The sequence below is a fragment of the Centrocercus urophasianus genome, unplaced genomic scaffold, assembly GCF_019232065.1.
Source record: "Centrocercus urophasianus isolate 14NV4802_14NV808 unplaced genomic scaffold, USGS_Curo_1.0 seq_14, whole genome shotgun sequence".
In the NCBI taxonomy this organism is placed as follows: domain Eukaryota; kingdom Metazoa; phylum Chordata; class Aves; order Galliformes; family Phasianidae; genus Centrocercus; species Centrocercus urophasianus.
Window position 1 is genome coordinate 41351830 of NW_024884586.1, and position 23521 is coordinate 41375350.

The window sequence follows — 23521 nt, forward strand, 5'->3', positions numbered from 1 at the left end:
GGCGGCGGCGCTGGGCCCGGACGCGGGCCGGCCGCACCCGCAGTGCCTGGACTTCAAGCCGCCGTTCCGGCCGCCGCGGGCCCTCGCCTTCTGCCGGCGCTACGGCGCCTTCGGCTGCTGCGACTCGAGGCGCGACCGGGCGCTCCTCCAGCGCTTCTATCGCCTCAGCGCACACCTGGACGGGCCCACGTACTCCGCCTGCGCCGGGCACCTGCAGGACTTGCTCTGCCAGGTGAGGGGGCTTCGGCTCCGCGGCATCAGCCCTCGTCTGGGCGCTTCAGGCGTGGCTGCGCCGGTCCACGCGGGGTGCTCGGGGTGTCGGCGCGGCCGCGGGCGCACCAGCATTGGCACGGCGCCGCGTGACCCGGGGCAGCGCTGCTCACCGTGCCGGGAATGGGGCTGTCAGCCCACGTGCGCACCCTGGATCCGTCAGCAGCAGCTGCCCCTCGCCAGGTTGCTCTGGGCTTCTTGGCCTCTGGATCTGATCTAACATAGCAGCAGTGGCGCTCTGAAAGGTGGGGGTGTGGACAGTTACGTCTCCCAGGGGTCTGTACCTGGAAAACCCCCAGCTACAAAACACACTCCTTGTTCCCCACAGCGTCAGGTGTCTCTCTGTGCAGGGTCACAGCACCCTGACGTGCGCCGTCCAGGTGTCAGCAGTCCTGATGTGATGCCTGACAATGAGGCCAAGAAACCTCTGGCTGGGAGATTCTCACTGGGGCGGCTGTTCTGGAGCTGGATATGGTAGCGGGATGATCACACATTGTACAGAGCAAAGTGTCCAGCCCTATCATTGGCCGTGGCCTCGTGTCTATGAAAATGCCCCCGGGACAGAATAGTAGCAGCTCTGTGTGCTGTGTCAATGTAAATCTGAAATTAATTCAGGCAGCAGAGCCCAGTCTGCCATGTTCAGATGGGATCAGAGTGGCTGACCAGAAATCCTGCTTGTAGCGTTTTCTGGGGAATATTTATGTTGCTAAAACTGTGAAGAGAAAGGCGACCCTTTCCTATAACAGCCTTCTACAGATTTGACTTTCATTTCATCCCAAATTGTACTGAAAGCAAAAACCTTTGAATATGTTCCTGAGACAGGCAGCATCCAACAGACCATTTGCAGGTTGGAGACTAGTAGTTGGCAGTGCCCACTAAGTGCTCTTTCTGTCTCCTGCGTACGTCAGAAACCTGGCTGTTGAAAATTTGTTCAGAAGTGGTGAAATCTCTCAACATGCAGAAAATGATTCACTGAAATGTTCTAATGAGCTCGGTGCACCACCGGCCTGAGACACGGCTACAAATGGCCGCACAAGCGCAACGTGGGAGTTCAGGCACTGCGATTGTTCCAGAGCACTGCTTTCACTTATTCACCATACATGAAACTTACGGCCTCTACCTGAATTAATAAAAGGTTTTCTGTGAATTATTCAGCACACTTCTGTCCCTTTCTGCTCACAGTTTGTGATTTCTCTCAAATGTAATCAGATTATTTTGACAAGTGTTTCTTCTTGTACTTGAGCAACCTGTGGTGACAGGAGCAGGGAAGTTGTACCTCTGTGCAATCCTTAATTCTGACATTCTTGCTGCTTTCTCAAAGCAGGCTTTCAGAGAACCAAATACATCTTGGTGTCTCCTTTTCCAGAGTGTGAAATCCAAAGGCAGAAAGGAAAGCAGCTCTGATACAGGCCTTGTCCTAATTCTCTTGCTTAAATTAGTTTTCTTAGGCTAAATTTTCATCATGAAAACAACACCAGCAAACACTGCAGCTGTTTTCTGTCCCTGGCACACCTCTTCATGTTCATGTAACAGAGCTGAGTGCTGTTATCACATCTGCCTGTCATTTCTAAGTCATGTGCAATCTCCTTTTTACCATGTTAATTGCTTCTCATTTGAAGGCATAAAAACCTTCATTTTGCATTGAATAGCTTGACATTATGAGGGGAAAGCTAATGATCTGTTGTACGGTCTTTCCATTAATTGTGGCATGTAATAGAAAATAAAATAAAAAATATTGTGTGCACTTATCAGCTAATTTAAATACATCAGTATTCTGGATCTTATGCCTTTTCAGCTATTGAATAGCACCGTAATCTGCATTAGAATTTAACTGCTTATAGGTTGATTTTTTTTAACTAAGTTGATTTTACTTGGAAGCAATGCCACCCAGGAATTAAACAATGCAGAATGTATTCAGGAAGGATAGTTTCTCTTCTTGCCTTTCTTGCCTCAGTTATTTATCTACCCTATAAAAATATCTGAGCATTCACTAAGTCATGTTAAGTTATTTGGAGAGCACTTTAGAGATGCCTATTGGGAAGATGCGCTGAAACTGGAAAATATTATGTGTTTAATACGTGGAAAAACTCTTACAAATCAGAACTGAGTCACTTTGGTCAGTCTGTGATTTACAGACCATTTTACTGGGTTGCAGTGACGAAGAAAGAAAATGCATTTCTCTGGAGGAGTTCTTGTAGTGGAAAATACAGAGTATGCAGATTTGAGTCAGTCCTTAGACCTCCAAGGATTCACTTTCCCTAAATTAGGGCTGTCCTGCAGCCCTTCTTGGGATTTAGGGGTTTGCCTGGATTATGGCCGTCTTGTGATCTCTGTCTGAAAACCCAATACCTGAGCTTAGTGACCAGTGTAGTCAGAGTGGGATGCATTTTGACCTCTTTGAGCCAGATACATCAAATGTCTATGCTCAGAGATCCTGTGTGCAGATGCAGGAACGAGATGATCTGTAAGGTCCTTTCCAACCCAAGCCTTGCAATGGCTTGAATCTTCCCAGCTAACTCCTTGTGTCACTGCTGTGCTGTGGTGAACCCGCTCTGTATCTCATAGTCAGAGCATCCAGTATAGAAATGCTTTTTTTCCAGTCCATCCTGCTAAGGCGATACAGCAAGATGTGTGTCATCATTGGTTTTCTTGAGTTAGTGCTATGGTTGGGATAAATGCGTACGTACATGAGAAGCTTGTAGGAGCCAGCTTTCACCAGAAACACTGAAGATCATTTTTGTGAATGCTAAGCTAAACCCACTTTCTGAGATCTTTTCCTCTCTTAATATATCTTCAGAATAAACCATAACATATGTTGTAATTAAGGTGAAATTCCTCCGATTAGTGTTGCTGCTCAGCTGTTTTAAATCTGATCCACAAATGGCTTGAGGCGTTTTCTGTTTCTTTCTAGGAATGCTCTCCATATGCAGCTCACTTGTACGATGCTGAGGATCCCTCCACCCCTGTGCGGACCATACCAGGACTTTGCCAGGACTATTGTCAGCAAGTATGGCAAAAATGCCGGTCCATTTTTCGCTATCTCTCTACAGACCAGGAGTTAATTGCACTGGAGAACAACATGGCAAAATTCTGCCGCTACCTGTCCCTGGAGGACACAGATTACTGTTTCCCACACCTGCTGGCTAATGAGAACCTCAACCAAAACCTGGGGTTGGTGACCGCTGATGCAGAGGGCTGCCTCCAGCTCTGCCTCGCGGAGGTGGCCAACGGGCTGCGCAATCCCGTTGCAATGGTGCACGCCAACGACGGCACCCATCGCTTCTTCATCGCTGAGCAGGTTGGCCTGGTGTGGGCCTACCTCCCTGACCGGTCCAGGCTTGAAAAACCTTTTCTAAACATCAGTGAAGCCGTGCTTACCTCACCTTGGGAAGGAGACGAGAGAGGTTTTCTAGGTATTGTCTTCCATCCTAAATTCAAATTTACTGGTAAAGTGTATGTCTACTATTCAGTTGAAGTTCGTTATGAAGAGAGAATCCGAATCAGTGAGTTCAGAATTTCTTCTGGTGACATGAATACTGTGGACCATGGTTCTGAAAGGTACTGTACGCACCTTTAATGTCTTTAAGATCTCAGAAGACAGCTTGTGTGTTTTTAAGGCTTACTAACAAATAAAGCTTATTTAGCTCAATATTGTTCTTGTATTCCAGTGTGTTGGCCAGGTGATGGGGCTTTGAGCAACCAGGTCTAGTGGGAGGTATCCCTGCCTACAGCAGAGGGGTTGGATCTAGATGAACTTGAAAGATCCCTTCCAACCCAAACCACTTTATGATCCTATGAAGGTAGCCAAATTTCAGTCCTAGCATACTGACACAGTGAATACAGGTGTCCTCTGTGGGTAAACTACAAGTACTTAGAACAGAATATTCATGATTCTTAATTCCAGTATGTCAGAAGTTTTAACTGAACTCTGAAAGAACATTACTTACAGTTAATGTTTTGGTTTATTGATTTTCCTTTGTGATAGACTTCTGCAATGCATGAGTGAAATTCATTTCAAAGCTAAAGGTTCCCAAAATTACTAGAAACAAACCTGATGATATTGCACCAAAATGAATTTGATCCCATGATTTTTTTTTTTTTAATCTGAATGAGAACTTGACCATATGATGTTACAAATTGAGCATCAAATTAAATAAAGTGTAAATAACTATGCTATTACTGAGAGTATTTTGATAGGACAATTAATTTGAGTCTGACCCTGCAGCTGATCCACATTAATACACACATAATTAAAGGTTTGTTTCTGAAGACAGTTAATGGATTTATAACCTGCTGCAGAACCATGTGACTGATCCCCTGTTTGAAGAAGACCTTGAATAGAGTTAATTTTGAGATTTTTACTTTATTACACTGTATTATGGGCTTTGTTGACTGGTTCAGTAGTTTAAGCCTGCAGATGTCAAGGCCTCTCAGCTGTTTTGTTAAAAAAACATCAAGCTCTGTACTTGTAACTCTTTCTGTGCTCATGTAGCCATTGGTTAGTATAGTGAAAGCTTAGTAAGACAAACCTGTGGTCCTGTTGTGCTTGTGCAGGCACGTCTCTCCCAGACTTCATCCTGAGAGGTTTCTTTGGGTAGTTGAGAGAAATCCCTGGAAACTGAAGTAAAGAAAGCTTTGTTACACCTGGGAATCTCCTGCTTGTGTTCCTGGCTTTACCTTTCTTTAAAGTTATATTTTCATAACTTTGGCCTTTTCTTATTAAGAAAGAGAGGCCAGCTGCATTAAAAACAAGCAAACAGAAAGCAGCAAAAAAAAAAAAAGAAAACAACCAAAAACCAAAAAAAAACCCAAAACCAAAAAGATAAAAGTAAGAGCTGCTCAGGCTTTAAAATGAAGTTGAGGGTACTGACTTGAATAATGTTTGCTTTGTCAGGATGCTAATCGGATGGTGGTACTGCTTTTACAGTTCTTGAAGTTCCTGATGCCCTGTGTATGTAATTCCCCTTTAAGGATCCTTTTCTTTTTAAGCATTTAGCTATATTACGTAATGTTCAGAAAGTCTTAGGTCGCCTTGAAAGCGCCTGTCAGGATTGTGCCAAGTGCTGTACAGATGCAGAGATGGAGTCCTTTCCCTCATGGTTTGCGGTCTGATTTGAGCTGAGAAGAAAAAAACAAAAAAAAACAAAAAAAACCAACAAGGAGGAAGGAAGAATCAGAGCAGAAGTATAATTACAAAAATCTTCTGCCACGTAATTTCTCAGATTTTCCTTATTACACAATTTGGTGTTTTTGTAATCTGGAAAATATGTCTGAATAATATGATGGTAGAAAAGTTAAGCTTAAGCAAGATTCAGTATGGAAGAATATGCACCAAAGCTGACCTGCAGCCATTTCTGTGTCTCAAGAACAACACCGGGTGGGTATTACTCTGCCTTTTTCTTACAACTTGTGCAATAGGTAATGCATTATTCCTGTTTTCAATTAGGATAATTCTGGAAATAGAAGAACCAGCTTCCAACCATAATGGAGGAGAGCTGCTCTTTGGTGATGATGGTTATCTCTATATATTTACTGGAGATGGAGGCATGGCTGGAGATCCTTTTGGGACCTTTGGAAACGCCCAGAACAAGTATGAGCCCCTAAAACTTTGTATCACCTGTCCCTTCTGCTGCCCTTAGATTAAGGCAAGCAATTGGGGGAGGCAAAATTTGGGCTGTTTTCTGTCCAGAGTTTACTTTTTCTCTGATGCTGCGCTGATGTTTGTGCACACCTCCCATGGAAAGTCTTGTGTTCTCTTTAAAAAATATATATACAAATATATATATAAATACATGTATATGTATCTAAATGAGAATGTCTGTTGAACTGCGATCTAATTTTATTTCCCTTTTCCTTTCTTCTCCCAATACAGATCAGCACTGCTGGGCAAAGTGCTGCGGATCGACGTGAACAACAATGAGCGGGGGCCTGTGTACAGGATCCCCCCGGACAACCCCTTCGTTGATGACCCACAGGCTCGACCTGAGGTCTATGCCTACGGAGTGAGGAATATGTGGCGCTGCTCATTCGACAGGGGAGAGCCTGATACGAAGGAAGGGAAGGGGCGTCTCTTCTGTGGGGATGTAGGACAGAACAAATATGAAGAGATCGACATTGTAGAGAAGGGGAAGAACTACGGCTGGAGGGCGAGGGAGGGATTCAGCTGTTATGATAAAAAGCTTTGCGTCAATTCTTCACTGGGTAAATATACGCTCTCTTGAAATTACGTGCCTCTCACACTGTGCACTATTCAGCACTGTCAATTTTAATTCCTGCCTTCAAAGCCTGGCTGCTTGACTGAAAGCACTATGAAAGGCTATGTGCTCTCAGTCTAGGATGGAAACTGACTTGGGGATAAATCCTGGAAGTCCAGAGGTCATCATTTTTTGAATTAGGAGACAAATGAAATGTCCTAGCTGTTGCTTTCCTTGGCAGTATAGTTAGTCAAATATTCTAGAGATTCCTTGATTTGGGGGGAGAATTTAATATTTTCCACATCAAATAAGCTTTCCTGCAGAAGGAAAAATAATTTCACTACTAGTGTCCTTCTTTAAAAACAAGCAAACAAACAAACAAAAAATCCCCCACAAAATAACGAATTCTGTAAGTTGACCATCCAGTATGCACGCTGCTTTGCAGGTAACTGAATGTACATTTTGTTTGTATTTCTTCTAGCTGTGCCAAAAATCAAAACCATAATTTCTTTTTACTTTTCAAACTTGAATTAAGGTATTAGACTGAATGAATTCAATTCAAGTCTATGGGGCCGGATGGCTTGCATCCCAGGGTCCTGAAGGAGCTGGCTGAGGTGGTTGCCGAGCCGCTCTCCATCATATTTGAGAAGTCGTGGCTGTCAGGTGAGGTCCCGGATGACTGGAGGAAGGGTCACGTCACTCCCATATACAAGAAGGGGAGCAGGGAGGACCCGGGGAACTACAGGCCGGTGAGTCTCACCTCCGTGCCTGGGAAGATCATGGAACGGATCCTCCTGGACAACATGCTCGATCACATAAAGAATGAGAATGTGATCCGAGACAGCCAGCACGGCTTCACCAAAGGAAGGTCATGCCTAACTAATCTTGTGGCCTTCTATGATGGAGTGACGGCATTGGTGGACGAAGGGAAGGCGACCGATGTCATTTACCTGGACCTGAGCAAGGCCTTTGACATGGTCCCCCACCACATCCTCATCTCCAAATTGGAGGGAAGTGGATTTGATGGGTGGACGACCCGATGGGTAAGAAACTGGTTGAAAGGCCGTAGACAGAGGGTGGTGGTCAATGGCTCTATGTCCAGGTGGAGGCCGGTAACAAGTGGTGTCCCCCAAGGGTCTGTCTTGGGACCGGTGCTCTTTAACATCTTTATTAATGACATCGATGAGGGAATTGAGTGCACCCTCAGCAAGTTTGCTGACGACACCAAGCTGAGTGGTGCAGTCGATACGGTGGAAGGAAGGGATGCCATTCAGAGGGACCTCGACAGGCTGGAGGGCTGGGCTCGGGTGAACCTAATGAGGTTCAACACGGCAAAGTGCAAGGTTTTGCATTTGGGCCGGAAGAACCCCAGGCACCCGTACAGGCTGGGAGGAGCGGTCCTTGAGAGCAGCTCGGCAGAGAAGGACCTGGGGGTCCTGATGGACGAGAGACTGAACATGAGCCAGCAGTGCGCTCTGGCAGCTCGAAAGGCAAATGGGATCCTGGGCTCCATCAGGAGAGGGGTGGTCAGCAGGGACAGGGAGGTGATCGTCCCTCTCTACTCGGCTCTTGTGAGGCCCCATCTGGAGTACTGTGTCCAGGTGTGGAGCCCTCAGTACAAGAAAGACATTGAGATTTTGGAAAGGGTCCAGAGGAGGGCGACTAAGATGATCAGGGGGCTGGAGCACCTCCCCTATGAGGACAGGCTGAGGGAGTTGGGCTTGTTCAGCCTGGAGAAGAGAAGGCTGCGGGGTGACCTCATTGCAGCCTATCAATACCTGAAGGGAACCTACACCCACGAGGGGAGTAAACTCTTCAAAAGGGCTGACAACAGCAGGACTAGGGGAAATGGATCGAAGTTGAAGGAGGGAAGATTTAGGTTGGATGTTAGGGGGAAGTTCTATACAAGGAGAGTGGTTAGGCCCTGGAACGGGCTGCCCAGGGAGGTTGTGGATGCCCCGTCCTTGGATGTGTTTAAGGCCAGGTTGGACAGGGTCCTGGGCAACCTGATCTGAATGTGTGTGTTTGGTGGCCCTGCTAGGCAGGGGGGTTGGAACTACATGATCCTTGAGGTCCCTTCCAACCCGGGTGATTCTGTGATTCTGTGATTCTGTGATTTGCTGGCTGACTAAACCCTGGTGTGTGTGTGTGTGTGTGTGTGTGTGTGTGTGTGTGTGTGTGTGAAGCCAGTGCATTGTGTTGCAAGGTCTGATCTGGAACACGTCTTGTGCTGAAGTCTCCACACAGATCCAGGTACTGGCACTGACTTGCACTGTCTGAGATTCTAGTTTTTTCCCTTTTATGTGTTAAACCTCCTGTTTATTAGCATAGCTACAAGTACAGTGGGAGCACATAAGTGTTTCTTTATAAAACTTCTGAAAGCCTGGAGCAGGGTTTTTGCACCTCCTTAGCTGAAGCAGTTGTCAGAGAGCCCCTTTAGTGCTGTCTGTGTGATAGCACCTCTGCAAGTGTTCTTGGTGAGCACTTACTGAGGTCTCCAGGGACTCAGAACAATTTGTGTTGCTTTTAGAGACCCTTTTGTTAGCACAGTGAAATGTCGCAGCCCCTGTACAGTGGTAAGAACAGTGTAAGCTTAGGAAGCACCTGCCTCATATGAAATACTGCTGCTGTGCAGCTGCCAGGTTTGCTGATACAGAAAGGGAGGAAGGCTATGAGGAAGAAGAGGGGTGCAAGGATGGACCATGAGTTTCAAAAGGGAAAAAGGAGAACAAAGAAGTGTCTGACTTCAAAATCAAGTCATCTGCCTCTGTTTTGTCCCTGACTTGTGTTTTACCTTACATTTTACAGTGAATCTGCCAGCACTACATCTTGACAGTGCTATACCATAAATATTTGATGCCCCTTCAGGTTAAGTTCCCCCATTTCGTAAAAGCACATGCTATTCATGCTGACATCTGACATATCTTTTCATCAGTGCCTGCAGTCTGGAGTCACCTGTCTCTTTTTTTTTGCCTTTCACCAGTGAAACACAATTGCACTAGGCAAGCAGCTTCTGCATAGATGAGTATCTCTGAAAGCAGCCTGCAAATTCATAGGGAAGCTGTTGAGAAATTGGCAAGAAGCAGCACTAACAGAGCCTGGTTATGGAAGGAGAGTCTTGTCTCAGATGAATGGTCAGGTGTCTAGAGGATGGAGGGCATTCAAGTTTATCAGGAATTTCTCTTATATTGGTAGTGTGATACTAGCCCTGAGCTGGCTTGTCCTGGTTAGCACAGCCAGTTAGATGGGGGTATCAAATATGGTTCTGAAGAAGTGAGAATCAACACAGATTTGGCTTCATCAGCACTTCCTTTGGTTAGAAGGTATTCAAGGGAAACCTCATTGTGTCATGCAGAAACAACTAATCTACATCATTTGAAACACAAGGTAAGCCATGCACCTATTCTCTTTACAGATGATGTGCTTCCAATCTATGCATATCCACACAAAATGGGGAAATCTGTTACAGGAGGCTATGTCTATCGAGGCTGTGAGTTTCCAAACCTGAATGGCTTATACATATTTGGTGATTTTATGAGTGGGTAAGTGAATATTCAGATGCTTACTGAGCTGTACCCTTAGCCAAAATCCTTCAGTAATGCTATGCCTGCCTGCAAATGTATCTGCTACTGGCTGCTATCTGCTGCTGTGTGCTGCTTGTGGCAGATGGCTCACGTGGCATATTTTGTACAGCTTCTACTCCATGCTGCTGTGTAGAAACGTGACTTCATGCCAGCAACTGTTGATGTCACTGGTTCACATTGTGTCAGTACAAATATCGGAGCAATGATATGGTGCTCACTTAAAATACTAAAAGTGGTGTACAAAAGCGTGCTAATGCATCCTAAAAAAATATCTCTAAATTTCCGCAAACCTTTGGTGTAGCATTTGCACAAACCAAAGATATATATTTTTTAAAGTCCAGTAGAATCCCTTAAATTCTTGCCTATGCTTTCTCCAAGTGCTTGTCTTACCCCTGAAAGACCAGGGATGCATGCGTGATTAATACAAGTGTTTTGACCTCAGCAATTCTTTATTACTTGGATGAGCTGCAGTTCATACTTCTGCTAACATGGGCAGGAAGCATTAAATATCCCCTCACGTTTCCTAGAGAATGTTCATAAATAATTTTCTTGATTGTTTTGTGCAAATTTTAGGGTTTTGATTTTCCTTTTGCTTCACAGACGCCTGATGTCTTTGAAGGAGGATCATACTACTGGAGAGTGGCAGTACAGTGAAATCTGTATGGGGACAGGACAAACCTGCATGTTCCCCGGGCTCATCAATAACTATTACCAATACGTAATTTCTTTTGCTGAAGATGAAGCAGGTAATTATTTGACTTATATCACTTGTGCTTTTCTGTTTTATCACGGCAGTAAAAACCATCCAAATTGAGGATTAGCTCAAAAGTTTAGAATTTGGTGTTTTATGATTTGAGAGTTAAAATCCGTTTTCTTTTATGTCTAACATTCATAGAATGTGCAGCTGATCTGCAGTGCTGTGACGAGAAAGATACATCACCTTAAATAAGAATTACATGGCTTAAGAAAGTATAATAAAGGCAGCTGGAAACTCAGGCAGGAGTCTGTTCTGAGAGGCAGCCCTTTGCCTTTTTCTTGTCTTGTTATAATGGAAATTGGTAATAGCAGTTGAGTGAGTTTTCTTTCTCTAGAGAGAACTTTTTTCTCCTGTACCTCTTCGGCATGCAGGCAGCCATGTTTTACAGATTTACCACACAATTAATCTTAGCAAGCTTTTCTTCATGGAAGCAGTTATTCTGGGGGCTGCTGCTCTGATGAATATTAATCCAGCTGGAGCAGTGGATGTGTTGATGTGGTGGGGGCACCACATCATTGCATTCTCAAAAACCAGCAGCCCCATCCCCTGGCATGCTGGGGGCACTCTAGGCACCGTGCTGTCTGTGGGATGCATGTGTGACAGCCTGCATGCTGTATGGATCGCACAGACATATTTCTGCCTGGTAATTCCCAGGAAAGAAATATGGGATGTGGAGGGAGAGTGCCTGTGAGGGCTGCTTGTCCTGGCCCCTCCTGCACAGCAGGAAGAGGGGGATGGAAATGCAGTTAAGAGAAAACACATCAAGTAAATGGTGATGGAAATTGTTTGGCTGAAGGTCGAGCTCTACCCATGCAGCTTGACAGAGCTGTCACAAATCCAAATGCCTTTCGTGTGAGGTACACCTCACTTTGTGAGAAAGCAAAAGCAGAATTTTGGTCTCGTGTAATTCACCCCAAAGGAGTGAGGCAGTGTGAACAGTCTTAATGCCCTTTCATTTCAACAGAAGGAATTGAGAGTTTGACTGTTTTGCACTAGTGGAGTTAAAGGATGCAGATTTGACCGAGGTGACAACTAAGGCCGGGACAGCTAAACATGCAGTAGAAATCAGTCAAAATAATGTTTAATGATGAAATGTAAAACTTGTTTCTCACTGAATTTATTTTTTGCCACTGGAATGCAGGCGAACACTCATTTCAACCCCGTTGCACTGTTTGTTCCAGCAGCCAGACCTCTCTCTCTCTCAAGTCTCATCGTTCCCTGATGCTCTCCAACTTGCGAGTGCCAATGGACTCCATGGGGAGATTTCATGGCTGTGTGTGGTTTTTTTTTCCTAGGAGAACTTTACTTCATGTCTACTGGCGTACCAAGTGCCACGGCCCCACACGGGGTGGTGTACAAAGTGGTGGACACCTCCAGGTAGGGGATGCGCTTGCTGCTAAGCCTGAGCTTGGTGCTGTGTGTCCAGGTGCCCCGTGTGGCCAGGGGTGATCCTGCAGTGTGCGCTTGGACAGGGCAGAAAGACAACAAAACAAAGCATGTCAAAAAAGTGCATTCTTTGTTGTGTATTTTAAGAGGGAAAATGGCTTGGACAAGGAATCAAACTGTCATCATCTCTTCTGGATCCCATGCTCTTGTATATGAAACTGAGTAAGGCAGGGAATAGATGTGTTTTGTGGGGAGACTTACACTGTTTTTTCCAATTTCCTGTTTTTTAAACAGTACTATTATTGGGTAAACTAAATAAACTGAAATATTTTTAGCTAGATATGTGGAAAGAGACTTTGTAAGAATCACAGAATCATAGAATGGCCTGGGTTGGAAAGGACCTCAGTGATCATTGAGTTTCAACCCCCCCTGCTATGTGCAGGTCGCCAACCACCAGACCAGGCTGCCCAGAGCCACATCCAGCCTGGCCTTGAATGCCTCCAGGGATGGGGTATCCACAACCTCCTTGGCAACCCATTCCTTCACTTTCATTTTTCAAATAAGTTTGATATACCGCTTTAGCTATTTGAGTATTCTCCTGAACCAAACTGATTTTCTATTTTTATGTTGGAAAGAGACCTCAAGCTTAAACAGACCTCAGTGCTGTTGCCTGTATTCCTCTGTCTCCTCCTCTGTCAGGAGCATTTTCCATTAGCTAATGCTGTGGAATAGTTCCTGTAAACTGCATAGAAAGAGGCTTGTATTACGCAACCTTTGCAAAAATGAAAAAGCAGAAGTCAAAAGGCAAATCACAAGTTTAAAAACAAGTTGATACAGTCTGTAGAATGTAGCAATACGAATGAGTTCACAGGAAAAATAATTAAAGTAGGAAATATGATGTCCCTATGCCTGAACTGAGAGAGGAACTCATTGCCTTCCACAGAAATGCAAATACAAACAAGCCTAATTACAAAGGAGTAATATCCTCCAAATGCATGCATCGTGCATTTTTGAAAACCTCTGAAGAAGGCTGCGATTAAGAACCAGCTTTCATAGCAAAAAGTGGTTATAAACTGGATGCAACTTCTCAGAAGTGAGCTGTACTTCCAAGACAAACAAATTCGTGTCGAAGTAATGTGTTGTTCTAAGAGATAGCTTCTGTCAGAGATGCTTACAGTTCCTGTCTGAAACTAATGCATTTTTGGTATTTCTGAAGTGACAAGTCATTGGCAGTGACAAATCGCAGACCTCTTTATTCTCCACCTGGTTTCTTTCCACATTTGTATCAACCACGATAAAAGGGAAAGTCTTTTGTTTTGGCTTTGTGTATGAATAATAGTCTGTTATTTCGCTTCCCTGAAGACAGCCAGAAAACTTGCGTTGGTATGACCTTTGTGTCAGATATTCAACATACCCTGTCTAGTTTTGTGATTTTTAGTTTCAGTCTGATTAATCTCTTTCTGGATTGCTTGGACCTGCCAATGTTTTATTTCCTTAATGGATTCAGCAATAGCAAACAAAAACACAGCCAGAGGACTCCTCTGACTTGTGAATGTTTGGACTTTGATCAATGGAGATATGTGATAGTTTAATTATGTTTTCTACTGTAAGAGATTATTTGGATCACTTAAGCAGACTTTTTTTTCCAGTGAGCATTACATTTGTCAAAAGAACAATGGGAAGCAAAGGCTCATGATGCCTCTGGAAAGGAATTAATTGTGCGCTGTACGTGTCCCTTTTTTCACAGGAGAGCACCACCAGGAAAATGCCAAGTTGAGCCTCTGCCAGTAAAAGTAAAAAGCAAGCTTGTAAAATTTGTGCCAAAGGAGAGTAAGTGTCATTGTTGCTGGTTATTATGGGTGTGTGTTAGCTGGCAGTAAATATAAACTCAAAGCTTGCATTCTCCCTCTGCATGGAGACCACCCAGAACGGCAGGCTTCAGAGCATCTTTGAGATTAATTCTTGCCAGCTGGTTTGAATCTGAGGAGTTCGTTCAAATAAGGCATAAGGCAGGAAATATTTCCCCTCTCCCAGGCATGTGAAATCTCTGCAATTTCTGTACCTTTTTGCCTTTTCCATACTGCATAATAACTGTTTCATTACTAACAACTAGCTTTCCCCATGACTGTTTCTGTATTGAGAATCTGTGTTCTGTGGTGCTTTTCAGTGACAAATGATTTTTGCAGTGCCTTCAGGAAGTGAGGAACACTTCAGGCGATGAAGGATATCATGGCTAAAGGGTTGGGAAATAGCTCATTGAGCAAGATGAGGTCTGAGGCATTGTTAGTCGGGAGAGAGAAAATACATGATGAGCAAATGCTCACAAAAGACTTGGTGTGATCAGCCATTCAGGTGAACTTTTGGCTTATCCAAACCCTCCAGGGCTTTTTGATTGCTTCATGCTGAATGAAGTACTGTGCTGCTAAAAGTGGAACAGTAGAAGCTGCAGATGAAGTTGCAGTAAGAGCTATTTACACTCAATGCGAAGAACTAAGTACACCATCTGATCCTCATAATTACATTTAACAATATCACATTTCTTTTTCCAGTGTATTTTGTTGACACGTGTTCTAGACAGTTCTCTAACAACTTTGTAATGAAGTTGATGTTACTGTGGGAACTTTAATGTCAGGATACTCTTATTTAATTTTTTATTACATACATCATGATATGCTGCATTTGAATCATTGACGAGTCGCACAGCTTTCTCTTCATGAAGGAATGAGGGCACTCAGCACCTTGCAAGATTGAGTCTTTAGGGTGGAACAAGATGTAAGGCTGATTATTAACTGTTGACATGCCTGAGCACTCAGCACTTCTGCAGAAACATTCTCTTTTGCAAGCTGTGCACACCATTTCAAAGCATTATTAATTTTGTTCATGTTCAGCCAGCTTTGTCTCTGTTTCTTCTTATGCATTATTCTGTATGCAAGTCCAAAATTCAGATTTTTTTAAACTATACATGTAACTAATTTGTGGTTTCATTTAGAAGGTAGTTTTCATCACATCATAACGCAGAAGCAGTGGGTGAGATTCCACTGAGCATTTCAACAACTGCATTCACATTTAGGTGCAAACCAAGCATGAAAATCTTGATTCAGGAGCATGAAAACAAGGAGGTAGAGCTGTAAATATTTTGTTGTTTTGTTGGTGTTTGTGTGAACGTGACAGAATCACTAAAGCATGTGGCCAGCTTTAGCTTGAGGAATGCTTTTGTTGGAAGTGTATTTAAGAAACAGCCTGATGAAGAGTAACTCATAAAACAACTTGATAGAGTGGGGTGAAAAGCACTCCCAAGTGGCCACTAGCTTTTGTGCAGTCCTGCATACCACTGTATGAGTTCCAGCATTTGTGAGTGCTTTGCCAGGTCAGGCAGTAGTAGAGTCTGAGGTGTGTGCAGCTAAGACTTTCACATTTACTTCTTGCCTTCAGAACTTCAGTTTCCAGAGGGGGGAACACTTTGCACACCAGAATTACCATTTTCCTCATAATAGCATTGTTTGGGAAGCTCTTTCAAAAAGTGAACCACTGCATAGTTTTGTCTTTAGAGAGCAATGGTTATTAGGACATTTTTTCCCCCAAATCCACTACAGAACTATTGATGAGAATGGATAAAACAAGGAGGAGAAGAAAAAAGTTGTGATAGCTTTGCAAATATATGGACACTGTCACAGCTCAGTTGATTATTATTCTGAGTAATTCCGAATTGCTTCCCTCTGACAAGCTAAAACTTATTTTTAAGTTAAAAATAGAGTATGTGAATAAGCAAGTCCAGTTACGCCTGGAAACTGTGACAGGAAAGAATTTTCAGCTATTTGGAGTTCAAGGCTCTTTTTCTTTTTTTCATAAGGAATTAAAAAACAACCCCAAATCCTGTTTTATGTGTTGTCCTGGCAACTCCGTTCCTTTTGCACATTCCAGTTACCAGAGAGAATTGATTTTGAATGTTCGCGATTTCAGCTCCTCTGAATAAAGCATCTGGCACAGTGGGGAGGCCGGAGCTCTCAGTCTGGTAACGATCCAGTCATTAGTAATGAAGAGAGCAGAAAAAGTGTGTGAGTGTGCAGCTCTAAAATGCTTTCCACAGGAGAGAAGGGGACTCGAAGAACTCTTACCTGAGAAGCTCTAACTCTGACCCTTTAATACCCATGCTGAAGTTTTGCCAGTAGTCTGCTTGGAAATTGGGTAATGTTTCCTTCCTGAGAGTCTTATTTATTGGCATTAAGCAGTGCAGTCCTCTCTGCTAACTAAAAGCAGCAGACTGATGAAAATACGGGCTTACCGGGAACCTTTTTGCTTCTCAACAGGACCACGTAAACAAATTCCAAGAGAAAAGTTAAATCAGCCAAAAATCAGCACTGTTTTTGTGTCATTATCTTTAAGATAATGCAGTGTCTGCAGAATGACAGACCTATAATTTCCTGGTTTGTTTTTTTTCTTTTTTTTTTTTCCAACAGAACTCATTGTGAAGACACCAACACCACGTCCCCGACTAAAGACCACAACTGAAGCCCCGAGAAGAGGCTGGCCAGACCCTGCCACGTCCCACACACCAGCTCTAGACCGAGTGGACCAAGCCCCAGTGAACCGCAGCGTGATGCTGGTCCCCACCACAGCACGAAGCCCCAAGCCTGGAAAAAGGGAAAGGAAGGGACAGCGCAGGAAGAAGAAACCCCGCAATGGGGCCGTGCGGCTGGATGGTGGCAGCCGTGGACGGAGCTGGGGCAGAGTAGAGGTCTATGTTGATGGAGAGTGGGGCACGGTGTGCGATGATGGCTGGAGCTCAGCAGCCGCTGCTGTGGTGTGTCGTCAGCTGGGCTTTCCCTATGTGGTGCGGGCCAGCAAGAAGGCAGAATTTGGGGAAGGGACTTCGCTTCGTATTCTTCTGGATGATGTCCAGTGCTCTGGGCAGGAGAAGACACTGCTGGAATGTGCCCACGCTGAGGTTGGTACGCATAATTGCTCCCACGAGGAGGATGCTGGTGTGGTGTGCAGCAGGGAGGAGGTGGCGGACTGGTGATGGGTGCTGGAGAAGAAAGCTGAGGGACAGAGAGCACTTCCTCTTCCTAATCGACCCTCTAAAGCAGCGTATGTATTGAGGAAGGCTTTCTCTGCCTAGGGGATGCTGCACCTATTTGAATTAATCTTGGCATTTTCTTCATCCACATGCATATACCTTGGAGGGAAAGAAAAAGTAAAAATTCACTGGTAACTTGAATGTGTCCTGGCCAACGGATGGGTTTGTAGGGGGTGTTTTACAAGAAGAAAACCCAAACCTCCTCAATTACAGATAACAGATACCTACAGTTGCCCTTTTGCCATACAAAATGCAACATTCCACAACCACGCTTCACAATGTTTGGCTGAAAAAGAAATTCCCAAGTGGCTGTGTTTCAGTCTTTCTTTTGCAGGTGTTTGCATTGTTTTCCTTGCTTTGCTGGCTGTAGCTCTCAGTGGTGGTTCTGAAGTATGCACAAATCAGTGCCTTTCTTTGCAGAATAAAAAGTAGACATTTTGGCTAACTTTCTGCACACTAGTTGAAAGGAAAAAGATTCTCTTGTAATGCTTAACTTTGGTATACATCTATGGATTATCAAAGATAACTACATCTAAGCAACAGTCAGGTAAATTAGGAAAAGCTATGGCATGCTGCCTCGAAAACCCTTCTTCAGGTTACACTCCTCTGAGAGAAAAGAAAATCAGGTCTTTTTTTACATGAACAGAAACATTACCCAGTTGAACACAGAAGACACTTTGTACATGTTCTCCACTTTATCAAGCACTGTGAAACGACATATTTTTGCATTCAGTTTTCACAGCTATGAAGGATGTAATGTACTGGGGTAATAACCCTGTAATTATTTACCCTTTTTCAAAAAATGTTAAAAATAAATCACAACAACCCACATTTGTCTGAAATGTGTTTTTACCTTTGGAGACACTGGAGACACTATTTTGTGCTCTTATGTAGTCTCTCTGCATTTGATAGAATTTGCCTGGTTATTATTTTTATTCCTGACATAGTCAGGGTAAATTCTACTTTATTGCTCATAGAAGAACATGAGAAAGACGAAGTGAAAAAATGTAAAATGCCTTTTGCAAGTCCACAAGCAAGACCTTGTGTCTAAAGCTCTTCCTGGGGATGTTTAATTCCCCAATTTCAAGTTAACAGAGGCCTCCTGACCCAAAACGTAGAATCGTTAAGGTTGGAAAAACCAAGAAGATCATCTGGTCTAACCATCAACCCATGGCTGTGATCACTCTCAGTCATGTCCCTCAGTGACACGTGTGCCCTTCTCTTGAACATCTCCAGGGACCGCGACCCCACCACCTCCATGGGCAGCCTGTGCCAATCGCTAGCGCTCTTTCTGAGAAGAAATTTTCCAAATATCCAAACTGCAGCTCCTCTGGCACAACTTAAAGCCATTACATCTTGTCCTGTTGTTAGTTACATTGATGCATATGACAGATAAATAGTTTTTTCCTCAACTTTCTCATGTATCACAGAACCACAGAATGGCTTGTGTTGGAAGGGACCCCAAGGATCATCGAGTTCCAATCCCCATGTAGCCATTAGATTATTTTTGATATTAAAGAATACCATCTCTATAAAAAGCCAACAATCAGAAAAATAGCTCTGTCTCCCTAGTTCTTATTAAGTGTAAAGGGGAGAACAGGCAGATAAAGCACCTTTTGCAAATTACTGCTTTCATTAGAAAACCCACCAGTGCTGTTAGGAATGAGCTTGTTGTTAGGCCTTTCCCACTGCAGTAACAGTGCAACTGCATCTGTTTAAATTGCAGAAGTTTGCTTCAAGCACATAAAAATGTTTAAGAAACAAAAGAACACTTTGGAAATACTTCTATTAAGAGACCTGGCAGCTCTTGAGCTGATGGGACCAGAGGGTTGGAAGAAAATAGAAAGTGAAGATAAAATCTTTCTTCTTTAGGATGCCTCTTCCGCTTCTTTTGGTTTCTCAGCCAGATTTCAGCTGGCTCTAGCTGTGAGATTTTAAGGAAAATCATGATCATGATTACGCTTGAAAATTTCTGAGTAAAAAAAACCTCTCAGGAATAACAGAAGTAACAGAGATGATGCAGGGATGTCTGCCCCAGTGCAATTAGACAGAAATTTCACCTTCATTTTCCAGGCACGTAGCTATTTGTCACTTAACTCTTCACACCCCACTACTGTTCCAGCCCTCTTGAACTTCCTAGGCAAAGCAAAAGCCCCGTTGTTGTGCCACAGCACCTCTACCTGCCTCTGCTGAAGCCAGCAACATTGTGTGGCATGGGCTCTGGCACAGGGCTGCATGCCTGCTGCTTGCTGCTGGGCCATCTGGGTGCAGACATCATGACAGATTTATTCGTGAGCAGAGGTAGAGACAAGACCTGCAAATGTATTTTCTGACCTTTCCCCTTCCTGCCAGCCTGCAGAGAGAGAAAAAGCACTCCGCTGTGTGCATGCCAGCTCAGTAGGGTGTTAGCACACTCATCCTGATTCCTTCCAAGCTTAAAATGTATCTGTTCTAAGTCTTGGTATTTGTCAGTCTGATCTCCTGATGTCTAAATGAGCCTGTACAATTCAAAGCACAGAAGCGCACCTACATTTAAATACCTGATATGTCATCTGCACTTGTATAGGGCTCTTACTGGTAGCATTTTTTGTCATTTCAAAATGCATTTATATACCTGGATGGCACGTAAATTGAGCTGTAGGTAAGCTGATCAATCCTCCCGCTACATTTGAACATGCCACTACATCAAGTTGCAGTGCATGAACAGCTTAAGGCATGCGTACTGCATTACTAAGCACGATGGCCTGTAATTAAATAAAACTGAAGCCATGACTCAAGGCCATAAGATCTAGAAGTAGCATAGTGAGTGACACTGGCTCTAGCACGGCAGTGTAGAGAATGGGCCAGGGGACCCCACTGTTCATGACGCTGTGGAGTTTGTCCTTGCTGTACCTCCCCTACCAGCCTCTCCTCCAAATCTCACCAGTCAGTGCTTTCAGTCAACCTGTTGGCATCAGTTCAGATGTCTGAGAGAGGCCCAGCTACATATCCATCCTGCTGTGCTGGCCTTTGGCAGAGCACTGCTCAGCTGTGATCCACAAAGAAATTCAGTGATGCTGGGAGAAAAGCAGTCCCAACCATCAGTACCTAATCTCTGAGAGCTGCCAAGAGCCCCCTCGAAAAGGTCAGCTTGGCACGTGTGATGCATTCACTCTCCTAGATAATTTCTGATACACGCATACATTTTTCTATTAGAAGATACCCAAGTATTTTTTATTAAGAACTGCATACCAAAGTTAAGTTTTAAGCTTTTACAGTCAGTTCTCATCTGTTAAACAAATAAGACCATACCAGCTCATGAGATGCATGTCAATAGCTTGCTATCCTGTGCATGACTTTCCCAGGTTTCTCTCATCTTGATTTTAATCTGGGGCACAGGTGCAGCTATGCAGCTGCTTCAAGCAATGTTTTAATGCAATCAGGAAAGCAGTTAGGATGGAAACTGCCAACTTCTTTTAACAATGTTGTAGTAAATAGAGACACTATTTTTATGGACAAGAATCTCCAGTGTTCAGCCAGGTGTAAGCACTGATATCAAGCACCTCTTCCTCAGGGGTGTTAACTGATGGCAACACCTGAACCCTTGGACTGCCTTCATTCAGCATTAAGAGCCTTGACAACTACTTGCTAGTTCTGCACAGGAACATTGTATTGACTGGGAAGGATCAACGTGCTCTTCCAGAGCTGGATAACTGCTGGCACTGCAGCATCCCAGGGCCCTGTTTGTAGGCATGCAGAATATTTTCCATCTATGGGTATTTTAGTATCAATGGTAAGTTGAGCTGCAATCCTGTAGAAAGAAAGCTGGAGAATATATATCTTCTCTACTGAGTTTTGCAATCCTTGGAGCAGAGCACTGTGTGCTATTAAAAGTAAATGGTTACTTGCCACAATATAGTGACCATGTGAGATGAAGCAAGAGGCAAGTGAAGGAGTAGAGAAAGTTATTTGTCTCAGAAAAAAACATATTGATTTTTCACTTTCTGTATACCAAAACCTGCATGTCTGCACTAGGGACCCCATGGGCACAGCTAAATCCTGTTTCCTGATTCCAACAGAATGTTATGTATAGGATTTCTTAAGGTCTGGTGGTAGAGCCAGACAGATAGCCTGAGAGATCTAAACAGAAGGCAGTTCTCAGATCCCACCTTGACAGTGTTTCTAGCCTGGAAAGGAGTACATCCATGTGTATTCCTGCTGTACATGGATGAAGCACGTTGCTTATGTGAGCCCCAGATCCTACAAGTTCCATATGGACCTTTAAACAGGGGGCTGAGGTTTTCAACTGTGAATTCTCCAGGAGAAATACTGATTTAATCACCACCTGCACTGAAACAGTAGTATACAGCAGATGGAGGCATTTAACAATGAAGTCAAAAGCTCCTAATATAGAGATGCATTTTTTTGGCAACTTCAGTTTGCCTGGGGATTCCTACCTCTCCAGCTAAGCACTAGGGAATCATTCCCAAGCACAAGCCATGCCTGCACTATGCCCTTACTGTGCTGTTCTCACTTGCAGGACATAAGATATGATGCTGGACCTCTGAGAGAGAGCAGGAAATGATTTTTAATAGACAGAAATAAGACAAGAGGAGTTTGCTAGGTCCAATTACTTTTTCAATTTTACCTTGCAAATTCACAGTGACAGTTCCCAACTTTCTGCCACTCTTGGCTCTTTGTGTTCTGGGAACACTCATGCTGGCAAAATGCTCATGTGATAGCAGTTCAATCCCCAGCAGAAAAGTGATGCACAGGCAAGTGCAGAATGCCTGACCTGTGCTCCTTCTCTGTGTGTCATTTGGGTGCCAGGCAGATGACAAACAGCACAGTGATTTTGGATCGTGTCTTTTACTCTTGGGAGTAGAAACATATTGGAATACAAGCAAAAGAAATTATTGAAGCTTGTTAGAATGCAAACAAATTTTTTATTAAAACTTATCTTTAAAGGCTGAAATGCAATTTCCACAGCCTTCTCAGGCTGAGTACTTATGAAAGGTGAATTATCAGCTGATGACTGCATTTACATGAGTGGCTTGATTATACAACTTCCCTGTTTTAATCAGGGATGAGGACTACACTGCAGGGCCTCTCTACTCCATGAAAATGTAAAAAATATCAAATATTTTATCACGTATTAAATGCTCCCCATCAATTGCTTGCAAGCAAGGTAGAAGCAGAAACTTTTTTATCAGAAATATTCTGAGTGAACTCGAGTGACCCTTACAGATAATTATCTTCTATCCCTCTGTAACTCTGAAAGAAAAATCATCAATGAACCCAGAAAATCGATAATTCATCACAAAGCTCAATGAGCAGCTTTGGGTTTCATTAGCTAGCTTCAGTTTCTAAACACATCCTCTGGCTGATGCCGCTCTTGTAATGAGCCATTCCTTTCCCATTGATTGCTATTCACATTATGAGATCATGATGGAGACTGCCTGACCAAATGGAAAGTTAGATTTCTTTTTTCTTCTGAAAACAAGAAGTTATAACACCCCAACCTCCACAGGAAATAAAATCTACTTTCATGTCAGATAAACTGAAACAGCAGTTAGATGATAGTGTTGGTCTTTAAGAATACACCAGCAGTGCAATTTCTGGATTAAAAAATATTGGTGTGGAAATCTGTGTACCCAAAACACAGGTGGAAATCGTTTTGGGGTTGTTGCCCCAAGTGTTGCCATCTGGAGAAGAGAAGGCTCTGGGGCCTTCCAGTACTTAAAGGACGCTTACAAACAGCATTGGGACTGATTTTTCACACAATGGGGTAGTGATAGGACAAGGAGGAATGGTTTTAAATGAAAAGAGGGGGAATTTAGGTTAGATGTTCAGAGGAATTTCTTCACGGAGAGGGCAGTGAAGCACTGGCACTGCTGCCCAGAGCTGTGGGTGCCCCATCCCTGGAGGGGATGAGCTCAGACGCAGGGTTTGCATTTGAGTAGCGCTGCGTGGAGCCAGGGTTGGACTCCAAGATCCTTGCGGGTCCCTTCCAACTCCGTGATTCTAAGATATTCCGTTACTCTAAGATATTCCGTAATTCTAAGATTCTATGCCCTCCCTGCAGAATACAAAGCATTAAAGCGCTGGGGGCCGTCGGAGGTGACCGTGGAGCAGCCCTGCACACCCACACGATTCAGAAAAGCCCTCGTGCTCCTGACAAGCTGTCACACTTCGGGCCGGAGCCGCTCCTCCTGCAGCCCCGAGCGGAAGCAGTTAACAGCCTGCAGCCTCCACCCTGCCCGAGGCCGTGCCG

At 43.9% G+C, this 23521-nt stretch overlaps 1 protein-coding gene across 1 annotated transcript in view; it reads left to right on the top strand.

Moving 5' to 3' along the window:
• Positions 1 to 18099, top strand: part of HHIPL1 (HHIP like 1) — an 18803-nt gene extending 704 nt beyond the window's left edge. The window contains exons 3-11 of the mRNA XM_042813611.1: positions 1 to 232; positions 3182 to 3828; positions 5717 to 5860; positions 6143 to 6471; positions 9880 to 10006; positions 10649 to 10794; positions 12101 to 12182; positions 13939 to 14021; positions 16649 to 18099. Coding sequence (XP_042669545.1) covers positions 1 to 232; positions 3182 to 3828; positions 5717 to 5860; positions 6143 to 6471; positions 9880 to 10006; positions 10649 to 10794; positions 12101 to 12182; positions 13939 to 14021; positions 16649 to 17211 — 2353 coding nt within the window. The 3' untranslated portion in view covers positions 17212 to 18099. The remainder of the gene's footprint in view (positions 233 to 3181; positions 3829 to 5716; positions 5861 to 6142; positions 6472 to 9879; positions 10007 to 10648; positions 10795 to 12100; positions 12183 to 13938; positions 14022 to 16648) is intronic.
• Positions 18100 to 23521: the final 5422 nt, after the last annotated feature.